The sequence below is a fragment of the Bubalus bubalis genome, chromosome 5 (genome assembly GCF_019923935.1).
Source record: "Bubalus bubalis isolate 160015118507 breed Murrah chromosome 5, NDDB_SH_1, whole genome shotgun sequence".
Lineage (NCBI taxonomy): Eukaryota > Metazoa > Chordata > Mammalia > Artiodactyla > Bovidae > Bubalus > Bubalus bubalis.
This window is the reverse complement of record NC_059161.1, coordinates 106279217-106293636: the sequence shown is the minus strand read 5'-3', so window position 1 is coordinate 106293636 and position 14420 is coordinate 106279217. Positions and strand designations below refer to the sequence as shown.

At 41.7% G+C, this 14420-nt stretch overlaps 1 protein-coding gene across 3 annotated transcripts in view; it reads left to right on the top strand.

Annotated features, from left to right (window-relative positions):
* The first annotated feature begins 210 nt into the window (after nucleotides 1-210).
* Nucleotides 211-14420, top strand: part of ZDHHC13 (zinc finger DHHC-type palmitoyltransferase 13) — a 52603-nt gene continuing 38393 nt past the window's right edge. For all 3 annotated transcript variants that reach the window (XM_044943492.1, XM_025286298.2, XM_006045633.3), the window contains exon 1: nucleotides 211-365. In XM_044943492.1, coding sequence (XP_044799427.1) covers nucleotides 339-365 — 27 coding nt within the window. In that variant the 5' untranslated portion in view covers nucleotides 211-338. The remainder of the gene's footprint in view (nucleotides 366-14420) is intronic.

Here is a 14420-nt window from a genome sequence, read left to right as displayed (position 1 = left end):
CCAGCGGCAGAATGAGGCATGGGGACAGGTGGACACCTACCTGGGCAAGCAGTGCGCAGCCTTGGCCAGCGGCTCTTAGCACCCTGCGTGGGCGGGGCGTGGGCGGGGCCTCCGACTCGCAGTTCTCCACTAGCCTCCCTGGCGGCGCGAGAGTCCCGCCCCCAGCCGAGAGGAGGCCATGGATTGGCTCTTTCGAGGCCGATTGACGGCGCAGCGCTCGAGCCAGGGACGCGGTGGAGGCGGAGTCACAGGAGGAAGTGGGAGTAGAAACGGCTCGAGGCGGGCTGGCCAGCGGGCCGCCGCCGCCACTTTGTCGAGTCGCTGCCGCCACTGGGGAGATGGAGGGGCCGGGACTGGGCTCGCAGGTGAGTGCGGATGGGCGCAGGCGTCTCAGGGGCCCGGCGGGTGCCCGAGGCGATGAAGAGACGGAGAGCTTGGGTGTGAGGTAGCTCCCAGAGGGGCCTCAGGGAGCGGAGGGGCAGGGTCCAGGGAGGGGGAAACCTGGAAACGCCGAGAATGATGCAGGGAATTCTCTCCGAGGCGACCGGGAAGAAAAGGCGAAGACATAGGATGAGTGCCATACCGGCTCTCCCGCATTCACCGTAGGGCCGGGACCGCTGTGGGGCCTGGGAGGGGAGGGAAGCCGTTCCTGGGAGAGGTGTCAGCTGACACACCTGAGTTGGACCAGCCCTTCGTGACCTTGGCCTGAAGTCTGTGAGGTTCTATTCATTTCTTTTCCGGCCGAGGCGCCTGGGAACCTGCCTTCGCCCCACCCAGCCCCATTCTAGCTCCCTGTTGCCATATCCTTGCTTACTCCTTGAAAGATCTGAGGCTGTTTGTTTAGGCCAGAGAAAGCGGGGTGGAGGGTGCGCGATGGCTATCTGCAAAATCCCAAAGGACTCTGTGGGGCGGAGGTCGTGCTGGAAGCCAGATGTAGTTTCAGAAAACAGAAGGGGCCAATGGCGAGTGACAGGAGGTACATGTTAGCTCCAGGAGAACTAGATTTTTGTCCTTTTTGTTTATGGTCCTGACTGGCATATTATAGCTGTTTACTTAGTATTTGTTGAATATATGAAAAATACTCAGGTTCAGCCAGGGTCTAGTGAGTTCTTAGCATATATATGCCAAATGCTTTTGTGTGCATTATTTAGTTACAGAGTTGAAGCATCCTTAAGAAGGTAATAGAATCCCCATTTACAGATGAGAAAACTGAAGCTGTCTCCAGCTGGAGTGAGTTGGGTAGTAGATTTTTTTCTGTCCCTAAGTGGGATTCAGGCAGTTTGAGATTGATTGGCTTAGCTGGCCTCTCTAAGAAACGTCTTTGCCATCTTGAGAATGTTCCTCATTTTCCCCTTTTCCCTCCATTCTTTCAGCAAGCTGATGTAAGATTACGTGAGGAACAAAACAGGAGGGAAGTTGTCAAATGTTCTTGCGTTTTGATAGAATAAAAAAGGTTTGCAAGCACACCAGATATTACAAAAGAGTGTGGAACCTTCACGTGGAAACTGTCTCCTTTGTTTGTTTTCTTCCCCCTTAGAGTTTCAAGGAAAAGTTAGTAGGAATAATTATCATATCTTAATTACTACCACTCATTTACAGAAGCCTTTAAGTGCTTAAACTTCATTACCTGGTGCTTCAGGAAAGATTGCCCTGCTTGAATTCCCTGCCACATGGAGGGAGAGCATGATTCAGAGTTTGGGATTAAATGGGACAAGGTAGAAATCGTTGTTGTTGTTAATAATAATTGCTATTAACTTTTTCAATAATAATGTAAAGATCTTACCTATATACGATGCTCTGCAGCTTGCAAAATACTTCTGTATTCTTAACCCTCACTGTGACTCTGTGAGGTGGGGAGGGATTGTTGCTACAGTTTTAAAGATTAGAATTGAGGCTCAAAAAGTTGGGAGTCATGGAATTTCCCTGGAGGTCCAGTGGTTAGGACTCAGTGCTTTCACTGCCATGGCTCAGGTTCATTCCCTGGTTGGGGAACTGAGGATCCTGCAAGCTTTGTGGTGAGGCGCGCCCCCCCCCCCCCCAAAAAAAGAGGAGTCATTTGTTAAAAGTCAAATAGCTGTTAAGTGACAGCCAAGACCTCATTCGTTCTACCAGGGGTTAACCATTGTTACCGGTGCTGGAGATTAATTGGTGAACAAAACAGACAAGAACATTCCTGCTCTGGTTGAATTTGGTTCCTCTGATTCCAGCTGAAAGGTTTTTATTAGAATTTGCCTTTATTCTCTGGCCCCCAGTTTCCTCTGTGACCTCATTTTTTATTAATACTGCTTTCTTGCTCAATCAACCAAAGCCACACTGGCCCCAAGGCCTTTGTACTTACTATTTGCTCTATCTGGAAAACTCTTTTCTCATGTATTCACATGGCTTACTCCCTCCACTTTTGTAAGGTCTGGACACAAATGTCATGGCAATGTTGGCAGGCCCTCCCCATCATAACCACTATCTGCAACATTCCCTAACCCCCTTCCTTCCTTTATGTTTCTTCTCGGCATTTAATGTCATTAATATACTTTGTAAATAATTGCCCAGTGAATAAACTTGGATACTTAACTCTGTTAATACAGAGTACTTGTTAATGCCATGAGAAATTTTAATGGTTATCTGTCCAATCTCTTTTTCTGTCTTTGTTTTATTTGATAATCGTCAGGATTTTGAGCCTCATGAGAGTTTAAATACGGTTTTCTAGATCTTGGTTTTCTCTCTAGTTAATTAACTTTAATGGTACTTATATACTATTTAGAAAAAGTAATTGGATTCAAGATATCAGTATGTGAGAAATACCTCTTATATCTTAACTGTGTTCCAATCATCTACTACTGCTGCTAAGTCACATCAGTCATGTCCGACTCTGTGACCCCATAGATGGCAGCCCACCAGGCTCCCCCATCCCTGGGATTCTCCAGGCAAGAACACTGGAGTGGGTTGCCATTTCCTTCTCTAATGCGTGAAAGTGAAGTCGCTCAGTCGTGTCCGACTCTTAGCGATCCCATGGACTGCAGCCTACTAGGCTCCTCCGTCCATGGGAGTTTCCAGGCAAGAGTACTGGAGTGGGTCGCCAGTGCCTTCTCTGAATCATCTACTACTGTGTAACAAATCATCCCAAATCATAGCAGTCAGGATTTTGGCCAGGGCAAAGCAGGGATGCTTTGTTTCTGTTCCATCATGTCCAGAGCCTCTGCTGGAAAGACTTGTCCCCTGGGATGACTCAGGCTGGTATCATTTGGTGGTACCCTCAGTCACATGTCATGATGATTTTGAGCAAGGACACTTGCCCGTGCCCTGGGCCTCTGGACAGCATGGCGGCTGGGCTCCAAGAGTGAACATTTCAAGAGACAGAAATAGGAAGCTGCCAGTTTCTGAGGCCTGAGCCTGCTGAGTATCACTGACCGAGTGTCACTCCTGTGGTATTTTATTACTGAAGTAGTCAGAGAGCTCAGATTTGAGAGGGAGAAACATAGATTCTTTCCTCTTGATGGAGAAGTATCAAAGAACTTGGGGACTTTGTTATAATAATCACCACAGATGTATTCATAGCTGTCTTATAGAATTTTATATCTTGTTCTGCTTTTTCTGCTCCTTGTGGAGGAGGGTATTCAGCTAGCTACAAGCCTTTTTTTTTTGGTATCCTTGCCCCTCCTTTTGGAGAAGGCAATGGCAACCCACTCCAGTACTCTTGCCTGGAGAATCTCATGAACGGAGGAGCCTGGTAGGCTGCAGTCCATGGGGTTGCGAAGAGTCAGACACGACTGAGCGACTTTACTTTCACTTTTCACTTTCATGCATTGGAGAAGGAAATGGCAACCCATTCCAGTGTTCTTGCCTGGAGAATCCCAGGGACGGGGGAGCCTGGTGGGCTGCCATCTATGGGGCTGCACAGAGTCAGACACGACTGAAGCGACTTAGCAGTAGCAGCAGCCCCTCCTTTTCTTTTTCTGATTTTGGACTGTGTCTTTTGTGTTCAGGGCCGTATCAAGGTGTTTCTCAAACAGTGACTGACACATTGAGTAGGCATTCAAGAAACACCTGGTGAATGAACGAATGGATTGTAGCAAGAATTTTGTCTTATTCATTCTTTATCCCTAAGTACCTAATACCCTGATTGGTATATAGTAGGTGTTCTTTCGGAGAAGGCGATGGCACCCCACTTCAGTACTCTTGCCTGGAGAATCCCATGGACAGAGGAGCCTGGTGGGCTGCAGTCCATGGGGTTGCGAAGAGTTGGACATGACTGAGCGACTTCACTTTCACTTTTCACTTTCATGTATTGGAGAAGGAAATGGCAACCCACTCCAGTGTTCTTGCCTGGAGAATCCCAGGAATGGGGGAGCCTAGTGGGCTGCCATCTATGGGGTCGCACAGAATCGGACACGACTGAAGCGACTTAGCAGCAGCAGCAGCAGCAGGTGTTCTTTACATTTCCCTGAGTGAATGATTAATGAAAACTCTTATGACTTTGCTGGTGTCTATTGCTCAGTCTATTCTGTTACCTTAATATTGTAGGTAGCCATATTATCAGTTAGGCTTCCACTGCCACGAAGGGTGTTTGTTTATGCAGTGATGCCTTTACCAGGACACATGTCAAGAGTAACTACTGTAACAGCTCTTCTTAGAACCGTAAACATGGATTTGGAAGTAACTTTATACCTACATTGATCTCCTTTCATTTTACAAATGTAGAAACTGAAGCCCAAAATCAGGTAGATGATTAGCTACCATCATACAGCCAACCTGAAATCTGAGACTTGGACCTTGTTCTCAAGAAGATTTTTCCTTTCAACATGGTAAAAAGGAAACAACTAGAGAAAACTTAAAAAAACATTTTGTAAGCTAACCAGTAAGTAATTTCTAAGAAGGATGTAGGATCTTGACAAACTTTGCTTTAACCTTTGCGTGGGACTCCATGGTTGTTTTCTGTAAACATTTTATGTGACTGTCCCTGAAGTTAACCTCCCCCCAAAGCAGGTCATTTCCTTTCTCACCTGTAGCTCTTACCGCAGAATTTTGAGAGGGAGTGATATCTAGAGCAAAGAACATAGCTTACAGCTGTGTCCTCTAAGCTTTTTTGATCATGCAGTCCTGTCAGTAAAGCAGTTTTGGGCTTGCACCCCTAGAGTAAACCACCCTGCAATGTGAAAAACAGGAATTAAAGTTTTCATTGTTGTAAAATGACCTGTGTTGTGAGGTTAAGGGAATGATGAGAGGCCCATGCACTGCATGCTGGCTGGCAGCTCAGGCCTCCAGCTGCACAGTCCAGATCATCCACATGTTACTGACCACAGTCTGCTGTCCCTTGTTGGCCCCTGACCAATTAACTTATGTATTAACAGGGACGATCCTGGGGCATGTGGTGAACTGGGATGTGAAAAGTTCAGCTCCCTCTGTTTGATGTACCTGGGGCCTGGGAGAAGGAGCCAGTCTCAAAATCCATATTGTTGTGTTATTACTGATTTGACAGTATGTTTCTAAATTGTACTCATAAGTGAATAGCTCAGTATATACTCATGGTAAGGTTTTGAATTAAAAATAACTAAATATAAGTCTGCTTCAGATCAGCCTTTATCATAATTTGAAAATTTTTTTGGAGGGAGGCTGGCCTTTTGTCAGATCAGATTAGACCATCTCTGTTTCACTTCTTGTGGCCAGTGAAGAGCACCTGTTAGGACAAGTGGCAGCTCGGCCATTTTCTTGTTTGCTCGTACTTGTATCAGTACTACTGTTATTATTTCAGTTCATCGTTTCTTTGGAGTAATCAGTGTAAGCCACTTGCTTATTTTGGGAAGGATAGTTTTAAAATTAGTAGTTAAAATTAGGTAATATACCTTGAGAATTACTTAGCCTGATGAATACCGCAGCATGGTGAAGGTCCCATTGTAACCCCTCTGGGTGTGGACTTTTATGCTGCCCCCGAGTTACCTTGGGAGAAGGCAATGGCAACCCACTCCAGTACTCTTGCCTGGAAAATCCCATGGATGGAGGAGCCTGGTAGGCTGCAGGCCAGGAGGGGCTAAGAGTCAGACATGACTGAGTGACTTCACTTTCACTTTTCACTTTCATGCATTGGAGAAGGAAATGGCAACCCACTCCAGTGTTCTTGCCTGGAGAATCCCAGGGACGGGGGAGCCTGGTGGGCTGCCATCTATGGGGTCATACAGGGTCGGACACGACTGAAGTAACTTAGCAAGTTACCTTGTAAACAGACTGTGAGGAGTGACCTGCTTGATATACAGATCGCATGAGTCTTCCAGGACTAAAAACTCATAAAGATTAAAGAAGACAAATTTATAAACTTTTGTGGCTTTCCCTCCCCCCTTTCTAAAAAATACAGAAGTTATTATAATAGCAGCTTCAACATTTTCTTCTGTTACTGAATGGGTTACTGAGTGCTTGGCCTTGGGTGCGCTTACCTCACTTTGGAGACCGTTGGCTTTGAAACCAGGCTTTGAGTTTATGTAATCATCTTTAGCTTTTACTCTGATTTGCATTTAGGCAAAAATGACATGAACACAAAGGAACCTCCTGTTGTTTACTCTTGGTCACCAATTTTTGCCGTTCCATCACATACTGCTTCAGTTATCACTTGAAGTATCTCTTTGTTTCTGACTTAGCTGCCCCATTAGACTTAAGCTCCTAAAGGATATACACTGATGTCTTAAGTTCCTAGCATAATGCCTTGCAAGTCATAAAAACACAGTAATTAATTGCTGAATAAACTTCATAATAAATAAATGCTCTTTATATTGAAATGTGTAATCCTCCTCAACTTTCTGCATGAAAAATGAAACTGATGTCCTTAAAGCCCTGAGGCATAATGAGAAGTAATACATTTTTATCTATATAATATACATTTATTTGTGATGAAAAATCTGTATATAAAGAAAGGCTTAATCTTAATGTATAAATGGAAAAAAGATACATAATCCACTAGAAGAACAGACTATGAAAAGGCAACCCACAAAAGAGAAAATATGAGACAATAAACAATAAACAATTAGGGGCGTGAGAAATGCAGAGCAAGATGCCATGGGTTTTAGCCATCAGATTGGAAAGATTGTAAAAAGATTGATAATAATCAGTTATGGGGAGGTTTTTGGGGAAAAGAACACTTATACTTGCTGCTGGGAATGTGAATTAGGGAAGATAATTGGTCAGTATCTGTTTATGTTTAAAATACATATATAGTTTTTTGACCCAGCAGTCCTGTGTTGGTGAATCAATGTTAGAGAATGTATACGATGTTAATTATAGGGTTGTTTAGAGAGTGAATGCTGAAATCAGCTTGCATGTCTAATGTCTAATTATGTTAGATCTTTACAATGGAATAAGATTCAACTATTGTTTACTGAGTCCAGAGCTGTACATGATACATTGTTAGGTGAGACAGGCAAGTTGATGAATAATTATATAATCAAATCCCATGTTTGAAGATGTTTTGTTAAATATAAGAAAATCATAAAAACCTGTATATGCTCTATGATGTTATATATATTAAAGTATATACAGATAATGAGGAAAGATATATACCAAACTGTTAATAATAGTATCTCTACAATCTACAAGATTGGGAGGGAAAGAATCCAGAATATCGGCTAAAATGTTCATGTCTGTATTGCTGGAGCTTTAAAATGAGTGTGAATTACTTTATGATTTAAAAATATAAGTTTTATATAAAAAGCAGACTGATTTCTCTGTCATCTACATCTGCTGTTTATTGAGACTGTAGAAATTCTGAGTAGAGTTTAACTCTTTCCTTGGTCCTTTGTCTTCTCTCAGTTGGAGGTAGTTACATGTGATATGGTGAAGACAATCCTGGTGTCCTTTTGATGTTTTAATCTCACTACGTATATGTTTATTTTTATCTGTGTGAGTGTGTGCATGTAAAATAAGAGTTTTATGCAGGGAGGTTGAATTTACCAGAGAAGTCACAACTTGTGTATTCCAAAAAACATTTGTGATTCTAGCTCTGGCTAAGAAGGAGCAAAGAACACTCCACCCTGTCTGTCCCCTTGAATGGACTGGATAGAATAGAATGCTCTTTAAGGATTCTCGAAAGAAAATTGTAGCAGGCAGAGCAGGGGGAAAGACTGGAATTCGAAAAACCACTGAACCAGGAGCTAATTTACCTTTTTCCCATCTGAGTCCCCTCCTCTCCATCCCCCACCCTGGGACTTGAACCCTGGCAGTGAGCATCCCTGCAGACAGGAGTGCTCCTGGAGAAGCCCTCTAGTTCAGGTTCAAAGAACAGGAAAGTGGTCTCCTGGCAGTGCAAGCACCTGAAACCCTGAAGGAGGAGAACTTCCTCTCTGAGCAGAGGAGTTGCGGTCCCAAGGCAGTGGTTGTTAGAAGTGACAGCAGAAGCATGATCCGTGAAAGAAAAAAAAAATCGCTACATTACACTTTATTAAATTGAAAATATTTGCTGTATGAAAGAGACTTAAGAAATTGGAAGGTAAGCTACAGGTGGGGAAAATATATTTACAAATCACATATCTGACAAAGGACTTACTTATGTCTAGCATGTGTAGTATGGAGAAGGCAATGGCACCCCAGTTCAGTACTCTTGCCTGGAAAATCCCGTGTCTGGAGGAGCCTGGTAGGCTGCAGTCCATGGGGTCACACAGAATCGGACACGACTGAGCGACTTCCTTTTCACTTTTCACTTTCATGCACTGGAGAAGGAAATGACAACCCGCTCCAGTGTTCTTGCCTGGAGAATCCCAGGGACGGGGAAGCTGGGTAGGCTGCCGTCTATGGGGTCGCACAGAGTTGGACACGACTGAAGTGACTTAGCAGCAGCAGCAGCAGCAGCATGTGTAGTATAAGGAACTCTCAAAACTTAGCAGTGAGAAAGTAGCCCAATTAAAAAATGAGTAAAAAGACAGTTCACCCAAGAAGATACACAGATAGCGAATAGCACATGAAATGACACTCAGCCCCTATTAGCCATCAGGGATATGCATCTATTACACTGACGAGAGAGAGTCAGTGCCAGAGGATGCAGAGCAAGTAGAACTCTCATAATTTGCTAATGGCAATGCAAAGTGGTCCAGCCACTCCGGAAAATGATTTGGCAACTCCTTATAAATTTAACATCTACTTACCAGATGGTCAAGCAAATTTCACTGTTAGAGAAGCAAAACATATGTTCACACAAAATGTATGTTTATAGCAGCTCCATTTATAATTGCCAGAAGCTGGAAACAACCCAGGTGGGTTGTTTAAATGGATAAACTGTGATACATTCATGTAGTGGAATACTATATAGCAGGAAAGGAACTATTACTAACATACAGTAACTTTGATGAGTCTCAGCATTATGCTGAGTGCCAGAAGCCAGTCTTAGAAGATTATATTCTGCATTATTCCATTGTTTGACAGTCTGGGAAAGAAAAAAATAAATAATGAAGAACATATCCGTGGTTGCCAGGAGCTGAGGTAGTTGAGCTAGAGATGTGGCTTAAAAGGAATATTCCAAGGGAGTCTTTTGAGGTGTTGGAACTGTTCTGGATCCTGATTTTGGTAGTGGTTACAAGACTCCACATGTGTTAAAATCCACAGAACTATACACCAAAAGGTCAATTTAACTGTAAGATAACTTAGAACAAAAGTACTGATCCCTTATGAGTAACCCTTTGAGGGATTATGAACTTCTTTCAGTAAACCTATCATTTCTTTAATCTTTTTTGGAACTCCTGGAGAATTGATGTAAGCACATTTCACATATCTTCAATTTTCTATTCTTGATGTGTATTCATCCTTTCAGAGTTGTTTTTAAACAATGAGAAGTTGTTCAGAGACAGGTCTGGTGAATAAGGTGGATAAAGGTCTGGTAACAACTTTACATAGATGGGATTAGAAAATAACAAGCCAGTTTGGATTTCTAGGAATGATTTGCTAGATATTTGATGTGAACCTCTCCCTTAAATGCAACTAAACATGCTGGATACAGTAGAAAATCTTTTTAAGTATTTTATATTGTATACTACTGCTGCTGCTGCTGCTAAGTCACTTCAGTCGTGTCCGACTCTGTGCAGCCCCATAGACGGCAGCCCACCAGGCTCCCCTGTCCCTGGGATTCTCCAGGCAAGAACACTGGAGTGGGCTGCCATTTCCTTCTCCAATGCATGAAAGTGAAAGTGAAGTCGCTCAGTCGTGTCCGACTCCTATTGTAAATTTTTAAAAAGATCCCTTTGGGTTTTCTGTGTATATCATCATGTTGTCTGCAAATAAAGGTGAATTTGCTTCTTTTCTAATCTGTATGCATTTTTTCTTTACTCTTATTCTGTCCAGGACTTCATTACATTGTTGATTACAAGTGGTGATAGTGGGCATTCTTGTTTTGTCTCAGTCTTTACAGTTAAAGCATTCAGTCTTTTACTGTTAAGTGTGTGGTAGCTATAGATTTTTAAAAAAATAATTTATTTATTTTTGGCTGTTCTAGGTCTTTGTTGCTGTGTGTGGGCTTTTCTGTAGTTGTGGAGGGCAGGGAACGACTCTGTTGCAGTGCATGGGCTTCTCGTTACGGTGACTTCTCTTGTGCTTAGGCTTCAGTAGTTGGGGTGCATGGGCTCAGGAGTTGTGGTTCCTGGACTCTAGAGCACAGGTTCAATAGCTGTGGTGCATGGGCTTAGCTGCTGGCAGCTAAGTGGGATCTTCCCAGACCAGGGATCATACCCGTGTCTCCTGCATTGACATGTGGATTCTTTACCATTGAGCTACCAGGGAAGCCCTGTAGATTTCTTATAAATGCTCTTTATCAGGTTGAGAAAGTCCCCTTCTTTCCCTAGTGTCCAAAGAGTGTCATGCATGGATGTTGAATTCTGTCAAATGCTTTTGTTCTGCTGAATTGAGTATATTTATTTTGTGAAGATGATGGATTGTACTGATTCCTTTTGAAATGTTTAAGCTTGGTTGTAATGTATCTTATCCTTTTTATATTTGAATCACTGAATACAATTTTGCTGACATTTCATTAGGATCTTTACATGTGTGTTCATGAAGGGTATTAAATCTGTAGTTTTTGTTACTGTGAATGGCTGTTGGTTTTATTTTTGGGATCATGCTGCCTCCTAAAATGAGCTAGGAAGCAATTCCTCTGTATTCTGAAGGAGTTGGTATCATTTCTTCCCTGAATGTTTTCATAGTGTTTGCCGGTTAAAAGTTATGTGGGCCTGGAGTTGTTTTGCTTTTGTTTAATGGGAAGTTTTTGTTTGTTTAATGTTTTTATTTATTTACTTGACCGCGCCAGGTCTTCACTGTGGGGTGTGAACTCCGGTGTGGGATGTGGGGTCTAGTTCCGTGACCAGGGATCAGACCTGGGCCCCCTGCATTGGGAGCACAGAGTCTTAGCCACTGGACTATAAGGAAGTCCCTATTGGGAAGTTTTAAAATTATGAACTCAATTTCCTTAATAGATAGAGTGCTACTCATTTCTTTTTAATTCCATTTTGATAACTTGTGTGTTCCGAGAAAATTTTTTGCATTTCATCTAGGTCATTGAATTTAATGGCATAAACATGATCACAGAAGTCCCTTATTATCCTTTTAGTGTTTCCAGAATCTTGTAATAGTGTCCTCTTTTTTAAACCTGCTGTATGTCATTGACATCTTTATTTTTGATCAGTCTGGAGGTTTATCAATTTTATTGATTTATTATTTCCAGCTGGTTCTTACCAGCTTTTTTTTTTTTTCTTTCTTACCAGCTTTTTAAAGAAAAACTTTACACTCTGTTTTTGTTTTTTGTTTTTAGTAATTTTTATTTATTTTGGTTGCCCTGAGTCTTGATTGCTTTGGTGGGCTTCTGAATTTCAGCAATCAGGGGCTACTCTTCGTTGTGATGCGTGGGCTTCTCATTGCAGTGGCCCCTCTTGTTGTGGAACGCAGGCTCTAGGCACGGGGGCTTTGGTAGTTGTGGCTCGTGGGCTCTAGAGCGTGGGCTCAGTAGTTGTGTCACACGGGCCCAGCTGCTCTATGGCCCATGTAATCTCACGACCAGGGATGGAACCACGGGCAGATTTCCATCTGCTGCGCTACCAGGGAAGGCCCAAGAACAGCTGTTGGTTTCAGTGATTCTGCATTTTTTTTCTTTTTTATATTTCATGGATTTCCCTATCTTCATTGTTTCATTCATTCTATTTTGGGTTTATTTTCCTTCTCTAGGTTCTTAAGGCAAAAGCTTAGGTCATTTATTTTAGTTCCTTCTTTTTTCCCATTTAGTCACTCAGTCGTGTCCAACTCTTTGCAACCCCATGGACTGTAGCACTCCAGGCCTCCCTGTCCATCACCAACTCCCGGAGTTTACTCGAACTCTTGTCCATAGAGTCGGTGATGCCATCCAACCATCTCATCCTCTGTCGTCCCCTTATCCTCCCGCCTTCAATTTTTCCCAGCATCAGGGTCTTTTCCAATGAGTCAGTCCTTCACATCAGGTGGCCAGAGTATTGAAGTTTCAGCTTCAGCATCAGTCCTTCCAATGAATATTCAGGACTGATTTCCTTTAGGATGGACTGGTTTGATCTCTTTGCCATCCAAAGGACTCTCAAGAGTCTTTTTCCCGTTATAAGCATTTAAAGCTAAAAATTCACTGTATTTACAACTGTGTTGTTTAGTTTCCAAATATTTGAGAATATTCTACATATCCTTTCGTTATTGATTTTTAATCTAATTCCAGCTGTGGCCAGATAACATACTCTGTATGAATTCAACCCATATAAGTTTGTTGAGACTTGTTTTATGGCCCAGTATATTATCTTTCTTGATGAATATTCCATGTGTACTTGGAATACATATCTATTCTGTTGTTGGGTGGGATTTTATGAAAATGTCAGTTAGATCCAATTGGTGGATAGTGTTAAGTCTTCTTGGTGGCGCAGTGGTAAAGAATTTGCCTGCCAGTGCAGAAGACAGGGTAGACGCGAGTTTGGATTGGGAAGATCCTCTGGAGAAGGAAATGGCAACCCACTCCAGTATTCTTACCTGGAGAATCCCGTGGACAGAGGAGCCTGGCGGGCTACAGTCCATGGGGTCGCAAAGAGTCAGACACGACTGAGCGATTGAGCATGCACACATGCATCTGTTTCTGATTTCTCTCTTTTTCTAGTAGGTGATAGAAGTATTAAAATACTCAACTATAATAATGAATCTTCCTGTTTTTCTTTTTTGCTGTATGGATTTTGAAGTTCCTTTTGGGTACACGTATATTTAAGGTTGTTGTATCTTCTTAATAAATTGCCTTCTTTAATATTTTGAGATGTCCCTCCTTATCTCTGGTAATATTTCTTGTGTTGATGTCTACTTTGTCTTATATTAATATAACCTTTGAATTCCTTATGCTTATTTTTATTTCATGGTATATCTCTTTCTATCCTTTACTTTTAACCTATGTATATTTTTATATTTAATGTGAGTTTCCTGTAGATAACATGCAGTTTTCTTGGTGTTTGCTTTTTTAAAAATCCAGTCTAACAAACTGTGTTTCATTTGGTTTTCTTTAGACTATTAGTATTTAATGTGATTACAAATATAGTTTGGTATAAAGGTATTACCTTATATGTTTTATTCCTTTTCTGTTCTTTGTTCATTTTCCCTCTACTTTTCCTGTAGTTTGAAAAATACTGAGTATGTTTTAAGTATTTTATTTTATTTCTGCTATTGGCTTATTGCAAGACTTTATTTATTTAGAAGTTGCTCTTGGGTTTACTTATCACTGTTTATCTGCAAATACTCTTTTAAGAATCTCCTGTAACAATATACTTCAGTTTTTTGTCATCAAGAAATTAAAAAACGTGACAAAGTCTGTTATGTTGACCCACATAATTATAATATTAACCATGTAGTTCTGTCACTCTGTTTCTTTGTATGGATTCAGATTTCTATCTGGTATTATTTTCCTTTAGCCTGAAGAACATCCTTTATTATTTCTTGTAAGATAGTGTCTGTTCGCAGTTTTCTTAGCTTTGATTTGTTTGAAAAAAAGTGTTTCTTTCATTCCTATTTTTCAAGAATATTTTTGTTAGTGTTTGCAGGTTAAGTTTTTTCTTTTAGATTTTTAAAGCTGTCTTGCTTTTGTCTTCTGGCTGGTACTTACTGATAAGAAGTCTGAGTTCATTCTTATCTTTGTTTTTTTGAACATAATGTGTCTTTTTCCTTGGACCACTATCTTTATCATTGGTTTCGAGTAGTTTGACTTTTATATCTTGGTGTAATATGAGCTTGGTGCCGCTTGGGTTTGTTGAGCTTGTAGGAGCTGTGGGTTTATAATTTTCACCAAATTTGGAAGATTTTTGGCTATTTTTTAGTCAAATTATTTAAAAGTATTTCCTCTTCCTCTTCTGGGATTTCATTTATACATTGGGATGTAGCCTTAGGGTGTATTTGCCATGACTTCCTGAAGCAGACGTGACCTT